The sequence below is a fragment of the Camelina sativa genome, chromosome 14 (assembly GCF_030686135.1).
Source record: "Camelina sativa cultivar CO46 ecotype springtype chromosome 14, ASM3068613v1".
Classification (NCBI taxonomy): Eukaryota; Viridiplantae; Streptophyta; class Magnoliopsida; order Brassicales; family Brassicaceae; genus Camelina; species Camelina sativa.
This window is the reverse complement of record NC_141893.1, coordinates 1,724,177-1,748,715: the sequence shown is the minus strand read 5'-3', so window position 1 is coordinate 1,748,715 and position 24,539 is coordinate 1,724,177. Positions and strand designations below refer to the sequence as shown.

Here is a 24,539-nt window from a genome sequence, read left to right as displayed (position 1 = left end):
GTTACTAAATTTTTAATGTATTCACCAAAAGTGACATGATTTAAAATATTTTATCATGATATTATATCTAATTTTAATGAGATTTAAATTTGTGATTAAACAAATAAAATAAATCACAAACTGTATAAACAATCATGCACATCATTCTTCTTTTTTGTTTTTTTTTTTTTTTTTTTTTAGATCCACATGAAACTATTGAACCATTAACTTATAATGGAACAAGCAATAATATGACGTGTGTGGTTCCATAACACAAAACACTTTTTAGACTAATGTTTCAAAGAAGCATTAAATCTACATGTCTATAAAAGTATGAAAGAATACTTATCTTTTAAGTGGAGAGATCACTGTAAGAGATCCAAAACAAAGATGAAGTCCATGGTGACAATCGCTTATTCAGCTGTCCGTATCAAATCCCTCGCGTGATTTTGGAGACGGAGGCGAAAACGTTGATCTTTTTACTTCACTATGAGATATAAATTACTCCTTCAAACAAAAGACACACTTTTTGTCAAACCAATGATATACCAAACTTAATAACCAATAAATCCAAATAATCAAGGTAAAACAATAACGAATGATGATGTAGTAAATAAACACCATGTACTAAAGAAGCTATGTAAACATATGAAACGATGAGTTATCATACTCATATATGTTTTCGATGACATCACAATAAAATAATAAATTATGCCTTTGGTTTGAGAGAATTAACCGGACAAAACCATGTAGCAATTTGAATATGATGTGCAAGATCTCTATTATAGGTTTCGATCATTAAATATTATGAAGTCAATAAGATTGTGATAGACAGTTTTAAGTAATAAAGCATAGAAAGTACTTATCTGTATTGAATCGTAGATGGTCGTCGTCGTCGGAGAACGAAGGCTAGGTTTCGTAAGACTTCTTTTAGCTCAAACCGTTAAGGTTTTTTTTTTTTTTAGACAGCTAGGGTTTGGAAAAGTTTAGAGCGTGCTGATAACATGTTGTGAACACAGAGATTTAGGAAATTGTTCTCTCGTATATTAATCTATCCCATAGGATATAACATATATATAGTGATACAACTTTAGGGTTTAGGATTTACACTAATGGGCCGATAATGGGCATCCACATAATACAATATATTTATAACAGTTGTGAGTATATAAAGCTGATCCTTAGACATCATATAGAATACAAAAGTATAAAAGCCTGACCTATATAGTAAGTAAATCAAAGAAATGCTTAAAAACAGTTGGTTTCCTAAGGATCCTTCTTGGTACCGACTACCGAGTCACATTTTTATGCCTAAAAGTAGGAAAATACAAAAGAGAACGAGAAAAAGGGATAAACTATACTGGGAGGATCTCTAATCAGATTAGTAGCGGTGTTGGTCTGTGGATAGTGTTTAACACTTGAAGCCATGGCAAACAGACAAAATGATGATGAGAATTAAAGCAACGACGATGCCGAAGACTACGAGCTTTATCTTCATGTTTTCAAACCACAACTTTCTTTTCATCTTTGTTCCTTGTGTTCTAAAATCTTGTGCCTTTTATAACATATTCAGAAAGAAAGAAAAAAGAAGAGCATGTTACCACTTGATAAGATGTCTATATGTAGTGTTTATGCCGTATTAGATATGTGGTTACTAACCTGTGAGCGAAGGTTCTCAGTTTTGTCAACTAATAGCTCGATTTTCTCACCACGGTCAAGGACCTGCCATGGGAATGAATTGCCGACACAACACATTCAGCTTACATGTGATGAGTATCCAAAGAACACATGGATAAATTATTAATTCTAACCTTCTCAATGTTCTCCATCATAACACCCTTCACTTCAGTCACTTGAGCCTTAACCTTGGACAGTTTGCTAATCTCCTCAGGATGATCCGCACAGTACTGCATGTGCTCCTTCAATTTAGACCTGAATTACAACAAAACCAGTTTTAAAAACACACAACCACAAAAGATGGAGTTGGAGTATGATAGTGATATTTCAAGTCAAAACTTAAAAAAAAAAGTACCCGAATTCTCTGTTCAAGCTGTTGGCTTTAGCAGTAGAAGCTTTGCCACCACCGTATCTCTTGCTAAAATCCTCCTTGATTCGCTCCAAGAAAGCCATTGGTATCTGCCTCCCAGCAGATTCCACAACAACGACACAATAGGCTGCATAAAAACAGAGAGAATGAAAGATCTCTTACACCACATCCCCATCTGATGCATAAACGGTGGTGCATTTGATTCCCAAAAACAGAGTATATCAAAAAGGCTTCCAAACACAATATCAAATGACCAAAGATTACATCCAACAAAACATGCATGAAAATATAACCAAAGATTCACATATGTAAACAATTCCGCAAGAAACGAGTGCAACCAAAACAAAAACGAATCGAGGCAAAATAAACATGCGAATGGGACAACGATCGTGTTTTCAGATCAGGGAGGGAGAGACATACTGAAGCCATTATCAGCGAGGTAATTGAAAGTGTGACCGTCGCAATTGTAGGTAAACTTATTGTTCGAGGACGGAAGCTTCTGTAGGCACTGAGCGGCTACGGAGGTGAAATTACCTTTGAACTCGGTATATTCTACGAGGATCACCGTACCACGAGCGACGAAGCTGTAGATCAACGATTGTTGTCCCATTCTTTCTTTATGTTGATAACAAAGAGAAAGAAAAAGCAAAAAAAGGAACACTAATTAACAACGCCACAAACCGGATCAGAGAGATTAGTAAACGACGTAAAAGAAAAAACAAGAGGGAACGAGGGGTGGTAGCGATAGAGAGAGCAGGACGCAGAGATCGGAGAAGAAGAGATAACAAAAATATTGTATGAGAACGCTCGATTTGCGCGACAAACACTGACTTTAATTTTTCCTTTTCCTTTTCCTAACGTTCAAATTTCGAATTTTAAAAATTAAAAAGGTAACTGATAAAATTCATCTTCTATGGTCGCGTTACGCGTATTAATTGTTGTAGTCTTTTTACTTTTTACGCCACGGTAGCACGGTGGATCGATTTTCAATTCAAATGTTTGATCATGTATCTTGTTTATTTACAAAGAGAATATCTAACGGGGTAGCTCATTCTCTTGCAAAATTGGGTTATCTTAATGTTGATTGTTATGTCGATACAGTATCAATGCCAATCTGGCTATTACAATCTCTTTGTATTGACTCAGGTTGAAATAATATAAATTTCTTTGCGTAAAAAAAAAAAATTCACAAAAAGAACAAAAAAATACATCTCATATCTACAGTGGATGTATATAAATGATTCGATGAACTTCTAAGATAAAACTATATAGTGGAAACGAATTAAGAAAATTGCAATACTACAGAGTAGTATAAGAGTTGTTTTAGTTGTTAATTTTTTCTCAAAGATTGACTTGTTCTTTTTTTTGGTTGCAAGTTAATTTTTATGAAAGTAGCGATGTTACTTAAAGAATGATCAATAAGATAATGTTGCAACAACATAACCTTTACTTGCATTCCAATTCACCAAGTTCTAACCACAACCTAACAACTAAAGTTTTTTTTTAAATTATTTGGATGTTGAGTTTGATTGTTGATCAAATATTTAGGAACACGTTAAACAAAATAACTAGCCGGTTCTAAATAATGCAGAGCAATTATACGTTATAGATGACGAGTGATAGTGGTTGAACCGTAGAAGTTAAAAAAAGCTTATTTCCTTGTTATGACCGTTTGTTTCCCTTAACTCTATCTACTAGTACGAGTTATAAAACAATTGTTTCTCTGTAAAATTATAAAACTTTTGTTCAAATCTGTAACTGGGATCAATGATGAATTTGGAAACGAAAAAGGAGATATTTTTGAAGAAGACAGAGACAGCCTCTGTGTTTCTCTTTCGACCATGGGACCTGAACATGTCCTAAAATTGCTGGTTTACTTTACTATTTTGCCATTCGCAGACTCCACACACGAGCTTTTTTGGCTCGATCCGGTGGGTCCAACTTTCTCGAGATTTGATTTGATCTCTCAGGTTCCGAAATTGCTTTATAGTCCTTAAATTTCTAGGTTTTATACATTATCTGAACCCAAATCTGATTACGTTAAATGACAACATTACCCTTGGCTCCTTTACTTTTTTTTTTTTTTTTTTTTTTTCTCTTCTCTCCTTGTCCACTTTAGTCCTCGTTTGGTTGTTTGCTAGTCTTCTAGATCTGTAGTTTTTTTTTTCTTTTTTTTCTTTTTTCGCGACCGCCTATAAAAAAAGATTCTCTGATCGGACGGTCGATTGGATCGGAGATTTAGGGAAAGAAAATAATGGCGCAACAATCTCTGATCTACAGTTTCGTTGCTCGCGGCACGGTGATCCTCGTCGAGTTCACTGATTTCAAAGGTAATTTCACCTCGATCGCTGCTCAGTGCCTCCAGAAGCTTCCGTCTTCCAACAACAAGTTCACCTACAACTGCGACGGTCACACCTTCAACTACCTTGTCGAAGATGGTTTCAGTAAGTCAGCTTTTTTTGTTCTTGATCTAGGTTTTGATGTTTTCTTCTTCTTTAATCGTTACGCCACTCTGCAATTCTTGCATCGATTTCTTTCTTGGTTTGTTCGGTTTCTTTCCCTAACTTGTGCATGATTTATCTATAGATTCGTGTGGATTTGTGTATCTGATTTCTCTCTGGAAACCCCTGAACAAACGCTTTTAGGGTTTGATCTCTATTCATTGTATAGATCTCTGTAGAGCATTGCGTATACTTTTACTCAGCTTTTTTGATGGAATCCGTGGTAGCTTTCGTTGATGCTATGTGGGAGAACACCAACATTGATCTGTGATAGGGTTTTTACTTGATTTGCATAACTTATTTGCTTGTTGTTTCTTAGATCATGGGGTGTTGTTTATAATCGTTCTGACTATCCTTTCGTTGTAGCCATATTAAATCAATGTCTTCTGCTGTATCCGCTGTATGAGATTGATTTAGTTTTTCTTGTTGTGCAGCCTATTGTGTTGTTGCGGTTGATTCTGCTGGGAGACAGATTCCGATGGCCTTCTTGGAAAGAGTAAAAGAAGATTTTAACAAGAGATATGGTGGTGGAAAGGCTGCAACTGCTCAAGCTAACAGCTTGAATAAGGAGTTTGGGTACTTTCTCTTCTCTAATCTATTCTATTGATTTCAACGGTTTTCTCTTCCGTATTTGTGGACTGATGATTCCTTTTTGGTTATTCTGAAGCTCGAAACTGAAAGAGCATATGCAGTATTGCATGGATCATCCAGATGAGATTAGCAAGCTTGCTAAGGTGAAGGCGCAAGTGTCAGAAGTTAAGGGTGTAATGATGGAAAACATCGAGAAGGTTTGAATCTGATCCTTTCCTTCGTCAATATATATATATGTATTTATATCTATGATCCCATCTAGTAATATTAAGTTACTGATCTCTCTTTGTTTGATTATTATTCAATGCATTACAACTTGAATAAAAAGACCAGTTTACCAATCGAACTTATTCATTTGCAGGTTCTTGACCGTGGCGAGAAAATTGAGCTTTTGGTGGACAAAACCGAAAATCTTCGCTCACAGGTTAGATACATATATACATATATGACTACACACCCACACAGAAAGTTGAACATGCATATCAAACTACCTTTTGAGTTCATAACTGGTTCATCCTTTTATCATATCTTGTGTTTTTATTAAACTCCCAATTGCTACAGGCACAAGATTTCAGAACAACAGGAACGCAGATGAGAAGAAAGATGTGGCTTCAGAACATGAAGATAAAACTCATAGTTCTTGCCATCATTGTCGCCCTGATCCTCATCATCGTGCTCTCAGTTTGCCATGGCTTTAAGTGTTAAGCCCATAATATTCAAAACCTCTTGAGATCTTTCTCACTCGGTACATCGTACTGCCTTCTCTTTTATTGTTCGACCCTCATTCTAATGTTTCTGTTTGAATTGGTTTTGTATAGATAGACATATATGTATGCTACTCATTTGCTATATTGCTTGCATCTGATGACATTGATCCCTTGCCAACCAGTCAGTATTTGACAAGAGATCGGAAAGTATTATAAATGGTTTTGTTGACTGAAGATTGCTTATGGTGGTGATATTATTGAACTGATATTGATAATCTTGATAATATTGACGATTACGCGACGTGATGTGACTTGTGAGGTGGTAACTTCAAATTTATATGAGTAGTGAAGTATATTTATACTTTAAATCATATACCTTTTTTACCACCTCCGAGGTTGTTTGTAAAAATCTTAAACGCCCGAGTAGATCCTGAACTTGAAGGCTGTCGTTTAGCAAACTGTGATGGATCAGTAGCAAAAATCAAGAAACAACCAAAATATCAAAACAATACATGTAGGCATTGTGGAACAAATGCAACATTATATATGGGCTATTTTAGAGAAACGGGCCGAGTATTTAATGGGCCGAAAACCTAATTTGAGATCCTGCTGCCACCGCTTTCCCGCTGAAACTCTCTTGTTCCCGCTCAACCTCACACCAGATTCCGATTTTCACTAATGTTGACGGAGCACCACTCCCAACAAAATTCCGATCAAACCAGAGAATGGAATTCGATATCCCATTGCCGGAGGAGCTCGAGCTACTCGAAGCCAACTCTAATTACTATGAAGAAGAAGACGATGACTACCTAAACTTCGAGGAGCCGCCGTATCCTTACCCAATCGACGGCGATGAAGAAAAAGAAGAAGAAGAACGCGTCGCGCAGAAAGAGGCCCATGTCCGTCAATCGGAATCCATTGATATCAACGGTGTTAAACGACCCAGGAGTCTAATCTCCGATCCGATTGTCAATCTCGACGAAGTCTCTCCAGCTTCTGACAAGAGAAGCAAAATTGATAGTAACCGGGTTGAAATTGAAGACGAGGATTGGTTACGGTTCTCGCCGGTTAAGGAAGTCGTTCACGTTATGGAGGAGGAACAAGAAGAAGAGGTCATTCCCAAGGAGACTATTTTGTCCAGGTTACTCTACTGTTCACGAGACATACCAAGGTCGGAAATTTTTGATTTCGTATTTAGTAATCTTGTTATTGGAATTTGCAGATGCGCTTCTGAGATAGACGGGGAGTGCTTTCCGATCACAGCACCTGACGGAGGAGAGAGGGTTTATGCCAAATTCTGCCGGGCTTCGGGAGACGAAGAATTGAAGAAACTGGATGTGAAAGCCAAGTCTAACGGTACCAAGTTTTCATTTAAGCTTTCAGAATTGTTGTATTAGATCTGTGTACTATCTATTTCTTGCTTGGTCTACTCGTTTCTGGTATTTCTTTCATAAATTTGAGATCAGTTTAGCTTTAGAACATGTTGTTTTGATGGTCTAACCTGTGTATGTATACTGCTACTACACTGTGGACAAGGCTTCCGTACAAAATTCAATTCTTGAAGTAGCATACAATCTTCGGACAATATCTCTAATTTTCTCGGTAGGTAACTTGTATCATTCATTACTGTTTTGCAGGTCTTATTAAAGATTCAATCAGTGTTCTTTTGCAGCAATCAGAGAAGGAGGCATTTTACAAGGCCTTGCAAACTAGTTCCGAAGATCAGAATGAAACCATTTCTGCAGAAACATCTGTAATGCATGAGAAACTCTGGGTGGAAAAATATTCTCCTTGCTCATTTACTGAGCTTCTCAGTGATGAGCAGACCAATCGAGAGGTATTTTTCGTTTCTTGGTGACGATTCAGTGATTTTAGACAGCGTCTTATCGGTTCTTGTAGTTGACCATTATTGATTTTATATGTAGGTCCTCTTATGGCTTAAGCAGTGGGATGCTTCTGTTTTTGGATCTGAAATTAGGAGCACGACAGAGGAAGTATTGTCAGCTTTGAAACGACATTCTACACCAAGTCATCATAAAAAATCGGATTCATCTTTTACAAGGAAAAAACAGTTCAATAGATGGAGTAAGGAAAGTGTTGGATATCCGAAAAATGCAGACGTGAGCAATAGCAACACAACAGATAATATAGACTTGTGTAACAAGAAGTTAAAACTTACTGGTCCCCCAGAGCAAAAGGTGAGCGATAGACTGATCTAGACTCCAAGTTTATTTTTATATAAGCTGCTTGTGGTTGTCTTGTATTATAAGCGTCAGTATGCACCGGTAGTAAAAATCTAATTTCACTGTTGCTGTAGATTCTTCTGCTTTGTGGTGCCCCAGGTCTTGGAAAAACTACGCTTGCTCACATTGCAGCTAAGCATTGTGGATATCGCGTTGTTGAGGTATTCTTGTTGAAATCTGAACTCATAATTTTCTCTAGTTAAATTCTCGACCATTAGAATAACGGGGGCGTATCTTGCAGTTTAATCCTGCTTATGGTTTTGCATGCATGACATTGATTAATTCCCATGTTACCAATGCTTCTGTATGTGCAGGTTTCTTATTCTTCTATTCTTGGTTTTAGGTTAATCCAACTTGTGTTGTTTTTCAGATCAATGCTAGTGACGAGCGATCAGCATCAGCCATTGAAACGAGAATTCTTGATGTAGTTCAGATGAACTCTGTTTCAGCTGATTCTAGACCTAAATGTTTGGTATGCTTACCTACTCTTTGTTCACTTACCTCTTTTCATCATGTTTGAAAGTATTATTCAATGTCTTTTGGAGTGGAAGAGACTGACAATCATTTATGTAGGTGATTGATGAGATAGATGGAGCTCTTGGTGATGGAAAAGGAGCAGTTGATGTTATTCTAAAGATGGTATGTATATGTATGCTGGTACTTGACTCCGGGTCACTCTGGGCTCTGATATTTAGGTTAAGTTTGGCGTGTGTACTTACTATCATCTCTCTTCTCGTTTTACCTTTATAACAACCCTTTAAAATGTCACTCCTTCCCAGTTTTAGTAACTGCACAAAGGTTTTTGGTTATTTGTTTTCTTACGCTGCTAGCTCTAAACCTCCTTCGATACTCGCAATTATTTCTTGAATTTGTATTCTCTTTTGGAGACCAATTTGGGATGGGCTATGTGTTAGCATTTGTTAGTATATAATTGTATCCTTGCTGCATAGGTGTTGGCAGAACGAAAGCATGCTACAGGCAAGGAAAATATAGAGAATGGGAAGACTTCCTCGAAGAAAGAGCGCCGGACAGCACCACTATCAAGACCTATTATTTGTATATGTAATGATTTATATGCACCAGCACTTAGGCCTCTGCGACAGATAGCAAAGTAAGTTCAAGGTCTCTTTTCCTGCTGCACTATTTTTCTTAGAGCATACTGCTTTCACAGAGTTGAATTGTCTTAAAAAAGTGTTGGTTACTTCTGCTTATCATATGCTTATTTAGAGAAACCTTCTCTTAGTATGATGATAAGAACATATGCTTCTGTTGCAGGGTTCATATATTTGTTCAACCAACAGTGAGCCGTGTGGTAAACAGGTAACTATTTGTTCATATATTAGTATCATGGTTAGCTAGTCATTTCTATAAGAGCCCGTGAACTGTATTCAAATTAAAGTCAAGATTTGTCCCCGACTTTATCTATCAATCGCCTTACTAAAATGTGCAAATGATAGGCTCAAGTATATTTGTAATATGGAAGGGATGAAAGCAAGATCATTCGCTCTTAGCGCTCTTGCAGAGTTCACTGGTAACTTTCTCTCTTAAATTTGGTTCTTAGTGTGATCTATTGCCACAAGTTTTGATCTTTGTTATAATTGATTTTAGAGAAGAAATTAGTCTGTGTATTTGTTTCCTAAAAGATTCTCTTTTGCCTTTATATTTGGTGGTTAAAGATTGTGACATACGCTCTTGCTTGAATACTCTGCAATTTCTCAACAAGAAGAAAGAAACCCTCAATGTGGTGAGACTTCGATGCCCTTTTAGCACTTGTGTCTGTTTTCTGCTTTCGATTTAAATAACAGAGGAGAATATCTAAGTTCATTAGTCTTTAAACGGAGGAGAAAAAACTGCTTAGTGCCTTGCCAACTGAAATAGAAGATCTCTTGATGATTCTATGAGTGGTCATTCGTTTTGTATTTAATGAGTTACTTAGGAATACTGAAGCCGTTTTTTCAACAATTTTGCTCTTTAGGCAATTAATCTTCTATTTAGTTTTTCATTCGTGGAAATTGAGCCTTCTGATAAGCGAAGTACCACCACGTGCTTTCTATTTCAGATTGATATTGGATCCCAAGTTGTTGGGCGGAAAGATATGTCAAAGAGTCTGTTTGATATCTGGAAAGAGGTACTTCAAGCTCAGTCAAATTATCAAAGCAATCATAGTTTACAGATCTCTTCATTTTATATCCAAGCTTGCTTCTTCCCTTCAGATATTCACCACGAGAAAAATGAAACGAGAACGATCTAATGACGCTTCTGGCAGTGAGGCAAAAAAATTTGACTTCTTACACAATCTCGTATCTAGTCGGTATGTACAAGACAATGACTTTTCTCTTTCATATTTCATAACTTTTCTGCTTTGTCTTTTTCTCCTTCATGCTTATCTATTAACTGAACGTGCAGGGGTGATTATGATTTGATATTCGATGGTATACATGAAAACATTTTGCAGCTCCACTACCATGATCCGGTGATGGACAAGACGGTAAGGCTAATAATGATTTCCAGTGCCTATGACCATTTTATGTTCTGTAAATAACGTTATGTATAATCCTTTTAAATTTAAAGATTAGCTGTTTGGACGGTCTTGGAACTTCTGATTTGCTGCATCGATACGTCATGCGCACCCAGCATATGCCTCTCTACGGTAAAACCTTTGAATCTCTAAAAGATTACTGAGTCCTGTAAATAACACTGTTTTTCCTTTACCTTGTGATGCAGTTTACTTTCCTAGCCTTGTGATACCTATTCACCGTCGTGTGGCCCAGATTCAAAAACCAATTATTGAGTGGCCTAAGTCATACCACAGGTGATTTTGGTGTCATCTCTTATTGATTACGAAAGCATTTCAAGCATCCCTGCTTACGACTACTTCTCAATATCAAATGTATCAGATGTCGAACACTTTTAGTGGAAAAGCAGGAGTCTCTGCGGGCTTGGCACCACAAGATACCTCCCTATATTGGGAGGCATTTGTCAATCAAGTCTTTCGTAGAAGACTCTGTTTCCCCGCTATTGCATATTCTTTCTCCCCCAACTCTTAGACCGGTATGTCTTCATCTAATGGCTGTTGTGTTTTCTTTGTATTCTTTGTTCTCTTCGTGGTTTACTGTGCTACATTTCATCAAAAATTGCTCCTCTTCTAAGGATAACATCTTGCTATGATCCTCAGGTGGCATCACATTTGATATCAGATAGGCAAAAGGATCAACTGGCGGGTTTGGTCATGCTTATGTGTTCTTATTCTTTGACTTATAAGAATGTGAAATCTGATCCTGCTATGAGTAACCTCAGGGAGGCAGCTGCTTCAGATGCTTCACTTCTTGCTTTAGATCCACATCTATTTGATTTCATTAGTTTCAAGGTTTTGTTTCTGTTTCTTTTCCCCTAGCATCTGTCCACCAAATTCTACTTTTGGGGATAATACTCATCGCCTTTCCAACATTTGACAGGGTCACCAATTTAAACATCATATACTCACCTTGGCGATGAAACAAGTGTTGGTACATGAAGTAAGTCGCATCTTCTTCCACGGAACTTGTATAGATTTGTGGCTTTAGTTGCATGAAGATCTTGATTTTCATATAAATGTTAAAAAAATTCAGGTTGAGAAGCAAAAGATATTGCAAGCAAGTGGAGGAAGTTTGGGGATCTTGAACAAACCTGAAATTAAGAAGATAAATCAAGACTTAGCGAGGAAAACGAATGCTGCACCAAATGAAAGTCAACGAAATCCAGTTACCTCTAAACCTTCGTCGGTCCCAGTTGGGATTGCCACAACTTCAAAACCGAATACGAGTGATGTGAAAAAGGCATCTCGCACCGCCCATAATTTCTTCGACAGGTAATTGAAGGATTGATTTCAGCTTGAACTTCATAGTATCCCAGGCTTTTATCGCCCAAAGTGGTGGATGAATAGAGTCTCATCTGAGTCATTTTCAACCAAACGGTTCAGTGTTATAAATCATGAACATAAACTAATCGCATATTTGTCTGGTAAGAACAGGTTTAGGAAGTCCAGGAAAGATTATGAAGATCCAGAGGATGTACAAAAGCGAGCAACTGCAAAAAGAGATTCACGACCTCTTCTCTTCAAGTTTAACGAGGTATGTCACACTTGCAGCCAAACAAAAACTCCTCAAAAGGATGATTTAAAGATAGCTATATAAAAACATTAAGACATTCAAACTTTAAGCCAGATTCGAATGTTGACACTGATGTGTATGCTTTATACGTACAGGGTTTCACAAATGCTGTGAAGAGACCCGTTAGAATGCGGGAGTTTCTACAATGATCCTGCAATGAAGTCAGTCTTAGATTAGTGCATAGCTACAAACTAAGCTTTGAACTTTGCATATGCTAAGAAAATCTAAGTAACAAAGAAAATGAAATTGTGTAAATATGCTTGATGTGGAACATCCCACTGCATTTTTTCCTTCTGAAAATCTTATATGATATATCTTACAAAGTAGAACTTGTACTTCATGTATTAACCACTTCCATTCCATCCAAGTTTGACGACTTATATCACCTTTGAGGGAAAAACTTCTAGTGATTAGTAGCTGCTTACTACGTCAGCGTTGTCTTTATCTTTCAATGCATTTAATATGTACCATCTTGAGAAATAAAAATTATTTTGGACGAACAAAAAGACTTTTGGGGTGAGAGAGCCTCGAACTCACGATCTCAGGATCACTCAGTAGCTATGAGACGTACGCGCTAGCCAACTGCGCCACCACCCCTCGTTGAACTTAGTTTCACAATACTTATAAAGGACGCTTGCATTTTACATTTTAGCCGACAGAGTTATTTATCATATAGTTCTAGCATTGTGTACATAGACCAACCAATTACATTTTGTACTAAAGTGTAACAAAAGTGGGTTACAAAGTAAGAACAAAAAGTTGTTCCTCAAGTATTGTACTATTGTTGCCATGATTTATTTATCTATAACGCATCTATTTGTAGCAGTGTGTTCGAATTTGGAGACATTCCTAGCGAGAGTCCTTGCCATGATTTATTTATCTACTCACGTTGGGAAGCTCATCCACACTGCCTCCTCTCTCAAACACCGCAGCTGCTCCCATTCCCGAACCTGCGCGGTTTCCCAATCCCAGTGAGAGTGAGTGTGTGGAACGAATGAGAGTGAGAGTGAAATTATAGCATACCTATGCACATTGACACTACTCCAAAACGGCAGTCTTTACCACGGCGTTTCATCTCGTGCAGCAGCGTTGCAACGCATCTGGCGCCTGATTAAGTGTAATAGCATTTGTTAGTAGCTGAGGGATTCATTTATGAAATTAATGATGATATGTAAACAAGTAGAGCATACCTGTAGCGCCCAAGGGATGTCCAATGGCTATAGCTCCTCCATTGACATTGATATTTTCCGGGTTTAGCCCCAACTTGTTCCGACAATAAACATACTGAGATGCAAACGCCTAAACAAACAACGGTATGTAAGGACTATAACAAGGAAACTAGCATGTGCAGTAGTGAAATGCATGGAAATACTCAAAGAAGAGTTGTTCTATTATCTTATACCTCGTTAATCTCAAACAAGTCGATGTCATCGAGTTCTAAACCAGCAGCCTTGACTGCAGCAGGAATAGCCAAAGCTGGCCCAACCCCCATGATTGCTGGGTCCACACCAACTGCAGCAAAAGTCCTGTAATGTGTCCAAGAGTGCTTTTACTTAATGAAGCAAAGAGAGGTCAATATAGAGTGTCAAACCAACCTGAATACACCAAGAATGGGAAGGCCTTTCTGCATTGCGACATTTCTCCGCATAAGGAGAACAGCTCCTGCACCATCACTTAATTGGCTAGAATTTCCTGTTTGACACAGAGGAAGCAACGGATTTGAAAAAAAAAAGAAAAGAAGATGGATCAAACAAACAATTTTCTCTGCAAAGGAACAATTAGTTTGGGAAAAAGTACCAGCAGTTGTGGTTCCGTCTTTCTTAAACACTGGTTTCAGCTTCGTAAGTCCGGAAAGGGTTGTGTTAGGTCGAATCCCATCATCCACAGAGACTGTTATGGCTTTCTCATCACCTGTCTTTGGGTCAACAATCTGAAATGTAAAAAAAAAATTCATTAACTTGGGGAAAAGAGCATTTGATGCATCCTGAAGAATCAAACTTTTTTACAGTTGTTGCAAAGGTGGAAAACAGCATGTACCTTGGTTTTTACGGGGATTATTTCATCCTTAAATTTACCGGAAGCTGTAGCAGAAGCAGCCTTTCTGTGAGAATCAACCTACATACATTTGACTCGATAAACAAAGGATGGAGGGTAAAATCAAATGCAAGCATTAGAACTGAGAAAGTTTATTGGAGTTACAGCAGCTTGATCCTGCTCCTCCCTTGAAACATTAAACCGGTGTGCTACATTTTCTGAAGTAATACCCATTGGAAGAAGGCAACTATGTGCTTGTTCAAACTTCTCCACCTACAACAACAGAATACGTTCTATATATGAGGGCTTAAAATTCAACAGAGCCAATCAATCACTTCAGGTTTCAGAAAGGAGAGAAAGAGAGAGAGACAAAAAGAGCACGGTACCTTTGGGTTGACTGATCCTTTCCATCCCCTTGGATTGGTTGTCATGGACTCCAGTCCAGCTCCAATACCTGTACCCAACGTATTGTCAGCTCAATTATTCACATACCATCAAAAAAGATATATAATTCATGTAACCAAAGGTATAGTTACTCTCTTACCAATGTCATAAAAACCTGCTTTTATGGCAGCAGCAACATCAGCAACAGCTTGAAGCCCAGATGAACACTGTCTGTTCACGGTTCTGATGGGAACAGTTTCTTCAAACGGGACATAAGAGCATGCATTAGCATACAACAAACCAAATATCAAAGATTCCGGATTATATATGTATTACCATAGTGAAAAAAAGAAAATCTTACGAGGGAAGCCAGCATAGAAGGCAGCCATCCTGCATTCACTAGCTCTCTGAGATCCAGGCCCCAAAACAGTACCCACTACGATGTCACCAACTTCAGTTGGGTTTACATTTGTTTTCTCTATCAACGCCTACCAAGAAGAAGCTTCTGACTAGTACACATAAGTGCAAAAGAGGAAACCTAAAAACCAGGAAAGAGGAATCGAATCAACATACTCGCAAAACAGAAGCAAGCAAGTCGTCAGGATATGTATCCTTGAAGCTGCCACGTTTTGCCTTGCAAAGTGCAGTCCTTTGTGCCCTGTATCAACAGAAGAAATCATAGAAGAAAGGGGGTTCAACAAGGTTTCATATAAGGTCATGCTTGCACAACAATACCAAATAATGAGAAAAGAAGAGAGAAGAAACTTAACGCGACAATGACAACATCATCTCCATATAGAGAGGTCCTCTCATATGAAGCCAAGCAAGCTGAAGGCTTGTGAGGAAACAACACAACAAGACAGTGATTTTAGTAAAAAATCAAACACAATTCCAGAACCAAAAGAACAATAATAATTCGGGGAAAGAAAAAAAGAATCGAGCAAGAAGCAACCAAAATCCCAAAATTAGCCTTGAGAGTTATGGTTTCAATAGCAGAATTTCAAATCTCTATGCAAGTAATTGAGAGCAATTTATTAGCGATGGGAAATCAAAGCTATATAAGAAGAGGAAGAAGAGCTTACAGAGAGAGAGGCGTCGGAAGGTTGAAGATGCTGAAGCAGTACCCTTTGTCTCTCCATCGGTTTTTCCATTTTCTTTTGTTGTTGTCCAACTCCAAATCAAGAACCGTTATAAAAACAAAACAGAGTTAAACCCTTGTGTCCTTAAGTCGGCGGCTATAAAAACATAGTCTTTGATCGAACAAGAGTCTCTCTAATTCTCATTCTCTTGCTAAAAGCCCTAGGATAGATCACCAAACTATATTTGTCTGTCTAGTTTTCTCGATCAATCCGTCCGTCAAAACTATTGCAGATCATCATCTGATGTGAAGCAGCAGCAGCACCATTTAACTCTCTCCATCGCTTTTTCCATTATTTTTTTTTTTTTTAATTTGTCCAAAGCAAAACCGTTATTAAAAAAGGAAATAAAAGACTAAACCGGTTCAGACCGGTTTAAACTGGATTAATATGGGTTTCAGGATTTGTATGGATTAATTCATAAACGACGTCGTATGCCTCTAGGGTTTTAGGTTTGTGTTACATACATATTTAGGATTCCTTCGTCTCTCTGTCTTCCTCAGGAAACACTGTCGACCGTCATTTCTTCGACGGCTCGATTCTCCTCTACAAATTAAACCCTAGAACCAACAACAACGCCGTCTTGGTCTCCCCTTCTTCGCCACTTCTCTTCATCTGTTCTTGACGTAAGTCTCTCTCCCCTTTCTCTATTCCCTTTCGATTTTACTCACCTTTTGCTGTTGATGTTTCTTCTTTGGTTTTTATTTTTGTTCTCTGTGATGTTTATTAAGAATTTTGCTACTTTTGTGTTTATTCTTAATCATATGGATGATGATGATTTGTTGCTTCGTTAATTCGATGCTTTGTTTTGTTTTCGATGTCTAAAATCTTATTTGTTGATTAGTATCTCGCAATCGTTAAGTTTATGCTTTATGATTAAGCAAGCTGTAACAGTTTTGTTTGTTGGGAACTCATATGTTCATGTTTTTTAATTAACGACGGATTTGTATGGATTTGTGCACAGATTCGAATAAGCGAAGATGGTGCAGTACAATTTCAAGAAGATCACTGTTGTTCCCAATGGCAAGGAGTTCATTGACATCATCCTTTCTAGGACTCAGCGTCAGACTCCTACTGTTGTCCACAAGGGTTACAAGATTAACCGTCTCCGTCAGTTCTACATGAGGAAGGTCAAGTACACTCAGACCAACTTCCATGAGAAGCTCTCCGCTATCATTGATGAGTTTCCTCGCCTTGATCAAATCCATCCTTTCTACGGTGATCTTCTCCATGTTCTTTACAATAAAGACCATTACAAGCTTGCTTTAGGCCAGGTCAATACTGCCAGGAACTTGGTTAGCAAGATCGCCAAGGATTATGTCAAGCTACTCAAGTATGGTGATTCTCTTTACCGGTGCAAGTGTCTTAAAGTGGCTGCTCTTGGTCGTATGTGCACTGTTTTGAAGAGAATCACTCCTAGTTTGGCTTATCTGGAGCAGATCAGGCAGCACATGGCTAGGCTTCCTTCCATTGACCCTAACACCCGTACTGTCTTGATTTGTGGATACCCTAATGTTGGCAAGAGTTCTTTCATGAACAAGGTTACCCGAGCTGATGTTGATGTCCAACCATATGCTTTCACCACCAAATCCCTCTTTGTTGGTCATACTGATTACAAGTACCTCAGGTACCAAGTCATTGATACCCCTGGTATTTTGGACAGGCCTTTCGAAGACCGTAACATCATTGAGATGTGCAGTATCACCGCCTTGGCCCATCTCCGTGCTGCTGTTTTGTTCTTTCTGGACATCTCAGGTTCATGTGGTTACACTATTGCTCAGCAGTCTGCTCTTTTCCACAGCATCAAGTCCCTCTTTATGAACAAACCGTTGGTCATTGTCTGCAACAAGACTGATCTGATGCCCATGGAAAACATATCTGAAGAAGACCGGAAGCTGATTGAAGAGATGAAAGCTGAAGCTATGAAGACTGCAATGGGAGCAAGTGAAGAAGCTGTGCTTTTGAAGATGAGTACTCTGACAGACGAAGGTGTGATGTCTGTTAAGAATGCCGCATGTGAGAGGCTGTTAGATCAGAGGGTAGAGGCCAAGATGAAATCCAAAAAGATTAACGACCACCTGAACAGGTTCCATGTGGCGATGCCAAAGCCTCGTGATAGCATAGATAGACCCCCTTGCATACCTCAGGTGGTTCTTGAGGCTAAAGCTAAGGAAGCTGCTGAAATGGAGAAACGAAAGACAGAGAAAGATTTGGAAGAGGAAAACGGTGGAGCTGGAGTTTATTCTGCTAGTTTGAAGAAGCACTACATCTTGCATCATGATGAATGGAAGGAAGACATTATCCCTGAGATTCTCGATGGTCATAATGTGGCTGACTTCATTGATCCAGACATTCAGCAGAGGCTTGAGGAGTTGGAACGAGAAGAAGAATTGAGGCTGGCTGGAATTGAAGGAGAAGATATCGAGATGGATGTTGAGGAGCTTTCAGAGGAACAGCAGCTGCTACTTGCTGCCATTAGAAAGAAGAGAGCTAAGATCATTCTAGATCACAGGCTCAAGAAGACTGTTGCACAGAACCGATCTACTGTTCCAAGAAAGTTTGACAAGGACAAGAAGTACACAACGAAAAGAATGGGTAGGGAGCTATCAGCTCTTGGACTTGATCCATCTTCTGCAGTGAACCGTGCAAGAAGCAAGTCTAGAGGGAGGAAGAGGGATCGATCAGATGATGAGGGTAACGACGCAATGGACGTGGATGATGAGCAACAGTCGAACAAGAAGCAGCGTGTGAGATCGAAGTCTAGATCTATGTCGATCTCAAGATCTCAATCAAGGCCTCCTGCACATGAAGTTGTGCCTGGTGATGGATTTAAAGACTCTACTCAGAAGAAATCGGCCATTAAGATTAGCAATAAATCTCACAAAAAGAGAGACAAGAATGCTCGTCGTGGTGAAGCTGACAGAGTCATACCGACGCTTAGACCAAAACATTTGTTTTCAGGCAAGAGAGGGAAAGGAAAAACCGATAGGCGTTGATGAGACTAAACAAGGTACGTTACCATTCTGTGCCCACCTTATTATTGTATCAGATGATACATTTGCTTGCAATGTCAAGATTATTAATTTTAATTCCTTGCAGAGAAAACTGATGCTGGATCTATTGAAGTTCTCTCAGGTTTTGGAATTTGCGTTATCTTTAGTTTACTTACTATGTTATGCATCTATTGTGGCTTTTCGCACAGTTATGGATTATTATAGCTTTCCAGTGTAATCGTTTAAACAACAAACCTTATGATGGTTTTTTTTTGGAGTTAAGATGTTTGAGAAATTTTATTTTGAAAGTTTGGTGTGAAGGTTCCAGATTCTGCTGAACCAAAACTCAGTTACTAAACATTTATTTTGTGGTTTTTGTTTTTAATAAAGAACTCTGAAACCTAAACCGATAAGAAGTTAATTTCTTTAGATGGAGGAAACATATTCCTTACAGAAAAATGACAATTCTGTTTTTACACAATAGAATTAGAACCTCAACTTTCTTGGTATACAACTTTTACCTAAACCGGTAAATTCCCCCAATACTAATTTACAAACTCTGCACATCTCTCACAAATCTATATTTCCCCCATCTTCTTGTCACTTTCTTTCAGCCAATATAAATTTTAAAACCAACCCAAAAATGAAGACTCATGTACAGTAGTAGTATCTCACAACTTACGTTTGATTGGAGAGGGCTTTTAGGTTCGTCGCTTGGCTTGTAAGGCAACAGTCATTGTGCGAAGCCGGTCAACAATCTCCGTGAACGATGGTCGCACGCCTGGATCGAATGACCAGCATTGCTCCATCAACTTCCTCCACTCTGCTTCACATCGTTCTGGCACAGGTGGTCTCAACGTATTGTTCACAATTCCACCTTTTTATTTTACAATACAAAACAAAATTAGATCAGAAACCAAACCTCAACCCAATCCAACTTCTTTTTGTTCAAAGACTGCATAACTTTTTAGGCTAGAAACATACCGATGATGGCACCGCAATGCATATTCGCGTATGGTTCTTCGCCTGTCAAGATTTCCCACAGCACGATACCAAATGAGAAAACATCTACCTGCAAAATATATGAACATTAAAACATGTAAGAAGGACTATAAAATTTGGAATGGTTTGATTTTGGACTCAGCAACATACTTTCTCTGAGACACGGTTACTGCTTCCATTTAGCAGCTCTGGTGCCATCCATGGAAGGGTTCCTCTTACTCCACCAGAGACAAGCGTGTTTCGTTTGATTCTTGATAATCCGAAATCTCCAACCTGTAAATGGAACAGTATGAAAGTGAGAAGGAAAAAAATACTATTTGGCTTGAGATGACAAGATTTTGAGGAAAAGTTGAACCTTGCAAATAGGTCGTTGTGGATCCCTCAAGTTTACAAGCAAGTTATCGCATTTAAGATCAAAATGAACAATATTTTTCATATGTAGGTACTCCATGCCAAATGCAGCATCAAGAGTTATCATCAGTTTTTTGCGCCTATCAAGTACTCTGTGTGCATATAGACTCCCATCAGTAATGCCATATCGCAAAAGGTCATACAGAGAGAGATTTGACAAATGATGTGTACGTACCTGTCTTTTCTCTGCAAGACATGTCTCAAAGATCCGTTCACCATATATTCAGTCACTGTTGCCATTGTTGCACCAGGTCCATCTGGTACAACTCCATAAAAGGCCACCACGTTAGGATGGTGGAGATTCGCCAATATCCGAGCTTCTCTCCAGAAATCTTTAGTCTGTTTCCAAAATACATCAGTAAATAAATTATCTTAAAAGTTGAAAGACTCGAGAGAAGAGTTAAACCTGTCGTGCTTGCTCAGATGACCCACCAGAGAAACAACTATTCTTTATCCTCTTGATAGCAACATCAGTTCCTCTCCACTTCCCATAGTATACCGTTCCAAATGTACCAGATCCTAGCTCGTGTAAGTCTTCAAGATCAGTGTTTTTGATTATCTGTAAGCCATAGATTCCAGCTTCAATTTCAACCATCGCAGCTTCACTAAACGAATCAGAGGTGTTTATGCTTTTCTTATACTTTTCCTGTAATATAAAAAGAGACCAGAAAGATTAACCTTAAGCCGACACACATCAGGAAATCCAGAACTTATAATCTAATAGGAAAAAATAATTTGTGTACCTCCATTGCAGATTCATGACCAGCATCTGTAATCTCTTTCTCCCCTGTGTAGGATTTGTGATCATCATCTGACTCACTATGTACATGAGGGACAATAGTAGCTGACAAGAGAGCATCTGAAGTTACTTCGTCAGTCACATCCTCAACTATCAACTGTGGACCAAGCACTTTGTTTTTGAAGAAATCATGTGAGTCTTGCGTATGCATAAAAGCAGCTTCTCTACTTCCCACCTTCCTAAGAGGAAATCCACTGTAGTGAATACTCTCTTCTCTTGAAAGAGAATTCTCTGTTTCTATATCATCACATTTTGTCTCCAAATCCTGCATATAGTTTTGAGGAAATCAGACTTAGACCAAAAAGATTGCTAACTTTAAGCAAGGATTAATGTGAATTATGCTTACACGTCTCAGATATTCCACCGGGAAATCTGTATTGGGTGAAGAGGAATCTACTTGATCGATTGATTTGGTTGTACTACATAATTGATCTGTAGCTGAAGTGTGGCTTCTGATGAGAATATCTAGTGATATGTCTTGCTGGAGACCATTAAATTTGTCTTTCGAACAGTCAAGATGATTTTCGTTGGTGTTAACTGATAAAGAGAAGACAGAGCTTCCAGCTGAATCTTGTGAATCACTTGAAGTAACCTGAGCAGCTGGTTGATAATTCGGACTAAAATGACTGAAAGAGCTATTACTGTTACTGCCACCATGTTTCTTTGATGTCTGATCAAACGAACCAGGACTATGATCACGATCGATCCAGTTATTAGGAACTTTTTTGTTGAACTCGAGCTCCTTACTCCTCTTGCCTTCTGGATTCTTGAAATAGATATCATCACTGTCTCCCCACTTTGACGTAGCCACAACATGTAGTTTCTTTCTCAATATTTTCCATGGTTGTTTTGTAAATGCTTCTAACCCATTTTTGATTTGGCTCTCATCATGCAGCTGCGGATCAGAGAGAGCGTTTTTCTTAAGCCTCACTTTCTCGGCTCCAATATAACCTTGACCATGGGGGTATATATCTTCGCTTGGCCTCCGGTCATGAAGATTCATTTCTGGATGCTTCTGCATTTGTGCAGTAGTCTCAAACAAGAATCTATGTTGCTGTGGGAATTTTGGAGAAACCAAGTAAGTATCAAAGAAACCATTTTGGTCAACAAAGTAAGGAACGTCCGTGTTTGCTCTCTTGTGAACTGAGAAAGGAGATGATGGAGGAGATTGTTGACCAAATGAGTTCCCCGGAATCTTCGGCAAAAAGTGAACAGCATTCGTGTTGGCATATGGTTTCATGAAGGTTGGACTGTTGCAGTCTTTGTGTTCCCATGTATGAACAGAAGTAGGCGAGTCTCGGAGATGAAATGTAGGGCTAAACTCTGAAGCATTCCCAAATTGTGTAGTCTGACTTGTCCCACTTTGCCCGCTGGAACTCTTTTGAGGACTCACATCCACTACACCGTTAAGAGCGGAAACATACTGATAATGGTCAATATCCATCTGCTGGTGCGTGTTACGGTTTATGTTTATATTTCTTTCATTGTAGATTTTAGGACTCTCTGATGATCCTGATGAAGATACAAGGAAGACCCTTATCCTCTGAGATCCACCCTTTGTTTCAGCTTCTTGATACTCTTCAATCATATGAAGAAGATCCTCATCTGAGCAAACCGAGATTAAGGCATCAAGGTCTTCTCCCGGTAACTGATACTTGATTGTATGGGGATGGTTGCACAAAGCATAAGTCTTGTGCATCAACTCTTTTAATCCAACATGTTTCCGTATAGACACAATCCGAGTCTCTCCTCCACTGTATCTAAGCTTGCCGTCACCTGGTCGCTGTAAGATCCTTCCCCCGAAACTACAAAGAAGCTTCAATATTTCCGGAAAAGGAACATCTGATGTTGCAGTATGAATCATCTTCCGAGGTGAGTCTGAAACATTTGATTCAGCTAAGTAGGGATTCATACCTTCAGACATGTTGGACTCAACTCTCTGAAGCCCAAGAATTCTGTTGAAATCCTCATAAACGAGATGGCGATTACCTTCAACATTTCTACTAAGAACACCACCACCACCTTGTACCCTTCGTTGAGCACCAAAATCCCTCAAAAACTCATTTGAAAATTCCTCCCCTGTCTGAGCACAGATATTGTCTTCATGAGTGTTATTACCACAACCGAGTTCCCCATTGAACCTATCCCTACCTAAATGCTGCTGATTGGAGCTGCCAGGAAACTCCATTCTCATGTTCTCTCAAGAACCAAAACAAAGGAAAAAGAGAAAAAAGTATACCAAAATCCTTCTTTTTTTCTTCTACACAATCTCTTATGAGGAACCAAAGTTGTATTCTTTTAACTCCCCAATCTCAAAACAAAACAAAAAAATCCAGGATTTTGTATTCTCTTAACGTTCTTTGAGGAAATATAGCAAACAGGTTATGGAGATTTATTATACCCAAAACCAATTTTGTTCATCATCATCAAGCCTCCAACAAACATCTTCAGGCTTCATTCAGGCTACAAAATCAAACAGAGACCAGAGATTTGTGCTCATATAAACGCATTGGACTTATTATTAGATGTAATTCCCCTGCAAGAACAACAACGAGAAACTAAGATTTTGTTCTTCAACATGATAAAATTTCGATTTTTTATGCAAATGTTGATCACGCAAACCAATCGTATCTACATAATATAAACAACGAGAGATCATCTATAAGACCAAAAGTGTTGAAATCAAATTTTTGTAAAAAAAATTGGAGCTTTAGATGAATTTTGATTACCTGGAGAAACAAAAATAGCCAATGAAGGAGAAGATTAACAAAAAAAATAAAAAAAAGAAAAGAGATTACGGGTAAAAGAGAAGAATGTTTCTGGAGATTGAAGTTTCTCGAAAGTTGAGGTTTTTGATTTGCGAGAAAGAGAGAGACGACGCAGAGAAGCTCTCTCAAAAAATAACGCGGGCGGGTTTCGACGAACGAACTCCCCAAATTAAAAAACAAAAACAAAAACAAAAACAAAAACCTAACTCTCTCTCTCTCTCTCTCTCTCTCTCTCTCTCTCTCTCTTTTTATTTTACCTTTTTTTTTACTTCAAAATAATTTCTGATTTAATTCGTTTCACTTGAATCATGGATAATTTCATCTTTATCTATTAATAATTGTTTTATTTCTTCCTTTTAGATATTTTTCAAATTAGTAAATTCATAAATTTCTATGTGGAGGTGGTTTTTGAGATCTTACTTTTTTTAGACAATCTCTAGAAACCTGCATTTTTTTTTTTTTACTGATCTCTTAGCTTTTTTATACAACTAAAATAAAACGGAAAAATCCAAATTTAGACTTTTATTCGGATCGTACCTAAAAAAGATATGTGCATTATGTATGTATATTGGAAACATGGTATATAGTTGAGACATTATGTTGTGCACGTTGAACTTTAAATACCTCCATAAAATCTTTTAATTATATCCTCATTTCCCCCAACTTTTTAGGTTTATACAAATATTATTAATATATATCAAACCCCTTGAACTAAATTAAAATAATTTGTTCCTAACATTTATAGACTATATATAGGTATAGAACTATGTCTAACCAGAACCGTTTGATGAGCTAT

General features: G+C 38.2%; 6 protein-coding genes across 6 annotated transcripts; 3 read left to right on the top strand and 3 right to left on the bottom strand.

Annotated features, from left to right (window-relative positions):
- Window positions 1-1,103: 1,103 nt before the first annotated feature.
- LOC104739000 (putative vesicle-associated membrane protein 726) lies at window positions 1,104-3,117 on the bottom strand. Its single transcript, XM_010459232.3, has 5 exons — window positions 2,447-3,117; window positions 2,012-2,153; window positions 1,791-1,911; window positions 1,639-1,701; window positions 1,104-1,534 (listed from the first exon to the last, which is right to left on the bottom strand). Exons 1-5 carry the CDS (start codon window positions 2,634-2,636, stop codon window positions 1,391-1,393), a joined length of 660 nt encoding a protein of 219 aa, XP_010457534.2. The 5' UTR covers window positions 2,637-3,117; the 3' UTR covers window positions 1,104-1,390.
- Window positions 3,118-3,654: 537 nt separating this feature from the next.
- LOC104738999 (vesicle-associated membrane protein 721) lies at window positions 3,655-6,059 on the top strand. Its single transcript, XM_010459231.2, has 5 exons — window positions 3,655-4,470; window positions 4,962-5,103; window positions 5,195-5,315; window positions 5,480-5,542; window positions 5,680-6,059. The coding sequence occupies exons 1-5, from the start codon at window positions 4,281-4,283 to the stop codon at window positions 5,821-5,823; spliced, it is 660 nt and encodes a 219-aa protein (XP_010457533.1). The 5' UTR covers window positions 3,655-4,280; the 3' UTR covers window positions 5,824-6,059.
- Window positions 6,060-6,163: 104 nt separating this feature from the next.
- On the top strand, window positions 6,164-12,539 carry LOC104743146 (uncharacterized). The gene is made up of 22 exons (XM_087484880.1): window positions 6,164-6,966; window positions 7,048-7,181; window positions 7,463-7,662; window positions 7,751-8,023; window positions 8,143-8,229; window positions 8,439-8,540; window positions 8,642-8,707; window positions 9,019-9,179; window positions 9,344-9,388; window positions 9,526-9,599; window positions 9,745-9,812; window positions 10,128-10,196; window positions 10,282-10,379; window positions 10,475-10,556; window positions 10,640-10,718; window positions 10,793-10,880; window positions 10,966-11,119; window positions 11,244-11,435; window positions 11,524-11,583; window positions 11,677-11,915; window positions 12,078-12,177; window positions 12,312-12,539. The coding sequence occupies exons 1-22, from the start codon at window positions 6,551-6,553 to the stop codon at window positions 12,363-12,365; spliced, it is 2,841 nt and encodes a 946-aa protein (XP_087341006.1). The 5' UTR covers window positions 6,164-6,550; the 3' UTR covers window positions 12,366-12,539.
- A 323-nt stretch (window positions 12,540-12,862) lies between these two features.
- LOC104738997 (3-ketoacyl-CoA thiolase 1, peroxisomal) lies at window positions 12,863-16,091 on the bottom strand. The gene is made up of 14 exons (XM_087484882.1): window positions 15,717-16,091; window positions 15,405-15,469; window positions 15,208-15,292; window positions 14,996-15,122; window positions 14,795-14,893; window positions 14,637-14,704; window positions 14,416-14,523; window positions 14,254-14,331; window positions 14,014-14,146; window positions 13,812-13,908; window positions 13,619-13,742; window positions 13,407-13,515; window positions 13,240-13,323; window positions 12,863-13,166 (listed from the first exon to the last, which is right to left on the bottom strand). The coding sequence occupies exons 1-14, from the start codon at window positions 15,783-15,785 to the stop codon at window positions 13,093-13,095; spliced, it is 1,320 nt and encodes a 439-aa protein (XP_087341008.1). The 5' UTR covers window positions 15,786-16,091; the 3' UTR covers window positions 12,863-13,092.
- LOC104738996 (nucleolar GTP-binding protein 1) lies at window positions 16,072-19,071 on the top strand. The gene is made up of 3 exons (XM_087484881.1): window positions 16,072-16,396; window positions 16,735-18,780; window positions 18,870-19,071. The coding sequence occupies exon 2, from the start codon at window positions 16,751-16,753 to the stop codon at window positions 18,764-18,766; it is 2,016 nt and encodes a 671-aa protein (XP_087341007.1). The 5' UTR covers window positions 16,072-16,396; window positions 16,735-16,750; the 3' UTR covers window positions 18,767-18,780; window positions 18,870-19,071.
- A 96-nt stretch (window positions 19,072-19,167) lies between these two features.
- On the bottom strand, window positions 19,168-24,046 carry LOC104754612 (RAF-like serine/threonine-protein kinase 20). The gene is made up of 9 exons (XM_010476833.3): window positions 23,705-24,046; window positions 21,322-23,511; window positions 20,920-21,240; window positions 20,583-20,822; window positions 20,352-20,515; window positions 20,121-20,268; window positions 19,916-20,038; window positions 19,748-19,835; window positions 19,168-19,640 (listed from the first exon to the last, which is right to left on the bottom strand). The coding sequence occupies exons 2-9, from the start codon at window positions 23,167-23,169 to the stop codon at window positions 19,465-19,467; spliced, it is 3,108 nt and encodes a 1,035-aa protein (XP_010475135.2). The 5' UTR covers window positions 23,170-23,511; window positions 23,705-24,046; the 3' UTR covers window positions 19,168-19,464.
- Window positions 24,047-24,539: the final 493 nt, after the last annotated feature.

Bases quoted from the DNA above. Each gene is read 5' to 3' on its own strand.
- LOC104754612 (XM_010476833.3), bottom strand. From the start codon at position 23,169: ATGAGAATGGAGTTTCCTGGCAGCTCCAATCAGCAGCATTTAGGTAGG. The intron at 20,516-20,582 runs GTTTAACTCTTC...TTTTGGAAACAG, and splicing joins CATCTGAGCAAGCACGACAG to ACTAAAGATTTCTGGAGAGA. The intron at 19,641-19,747 runs GTATGTTTCTAG...TAAAATAAAAAG, and splicing joins GCATTGCGGTGCCATCATCG to GTGGAATTGTGAACAATACG.
- LOC104738996 (XM_087484881.1), top strand. From the start codon at position 16,751: ATGGTGCAGTACAATTTCAAGAAGATCACTGTTGTTCCCAATGGCAAG.
- LOC104738997 (XM_087484882.1), bottom strand. From the start codon at position 15,785: ATGGAAAAACCGATGGAGAGACAAAGGGTACTGCTTCAGCATCTTCAA. The intron at 15,470-15,716 runs GTAAGCTCTTCT...TTTCCTCACAAG, and splicing joins CTTCCGACGCCTCTCTCTCT to CCTTCAGCTTGCTTGGCTTC. The intron at 14,705-14,794 runs GTAAGAGAGTAA...CGTTGGGTACAG, and splicing joins AGCAGGTTTTTATGACATTG to GTATTGGAGCTGGACTGGAG.
- LOC104738999 (XM_010459231.2), top strand. From the start codon at position 4,281: ATGGCGCAACAATCTCTGATCTACAGTTTCGTTGCTCGCGGCACGGTG. The intron at 5,104-5,194 runs GTACTTTCTCTT...GTTATTCTGAAG, and splicing joins AGCTTGAATAAGGAGTTTGG to CTCGAAACTGAAAGAGCATA. The intron at 5,543-5,679 runs GTTAGATACATA...CAATTGCTACAG, and splicing joins CCGAAAATCTTCGCTCACAG to GCACAAGATTTCAGAACAAC.
- LOC104739000 (XM_010459232.3), bottom strand. From the start codon at position 2,636: ATGGGACAACAATCGTTGATCTACAGCTTCGTCGCTCGTGGTACGGTG. The intron at 1,912-2,011 runs GTACTTTTTTTT...GTTGTAATTCAG, and splicing joins AGCTTGAACAGAGAATTCGG to GTCTAAATTGAAGGAGCACA. The intron at 1,535-1,638 runs GTTAGTAACCAC...ATGTTATAAAAG, and splicing joins CTGAGAACCTTCGCTCACAG to GCACAAGATTTTAGAACACA.
- LOC104743146 (XM_087484880.1), top strand. From the start codon at position 6,551: ATGGAATTCGATATCCCATTGCCGGAGGAGCTCGAGCTACTCGAAGCC. The intron at 10,197-10,281 runs GTACTTCAAGCT...TCTTCCCTTCAG, and splicing joins TGTTTGATATCTGGAAAGAG to ATATTCACCACGAGAAAAAT. The intron at 11,436-11,523 runs GTTTTGTTTCTG...AACATTTGACAG, and splicing joins TTGATTTCATTAGTTTCAAG to GGTCACCAATTTAAACATCA.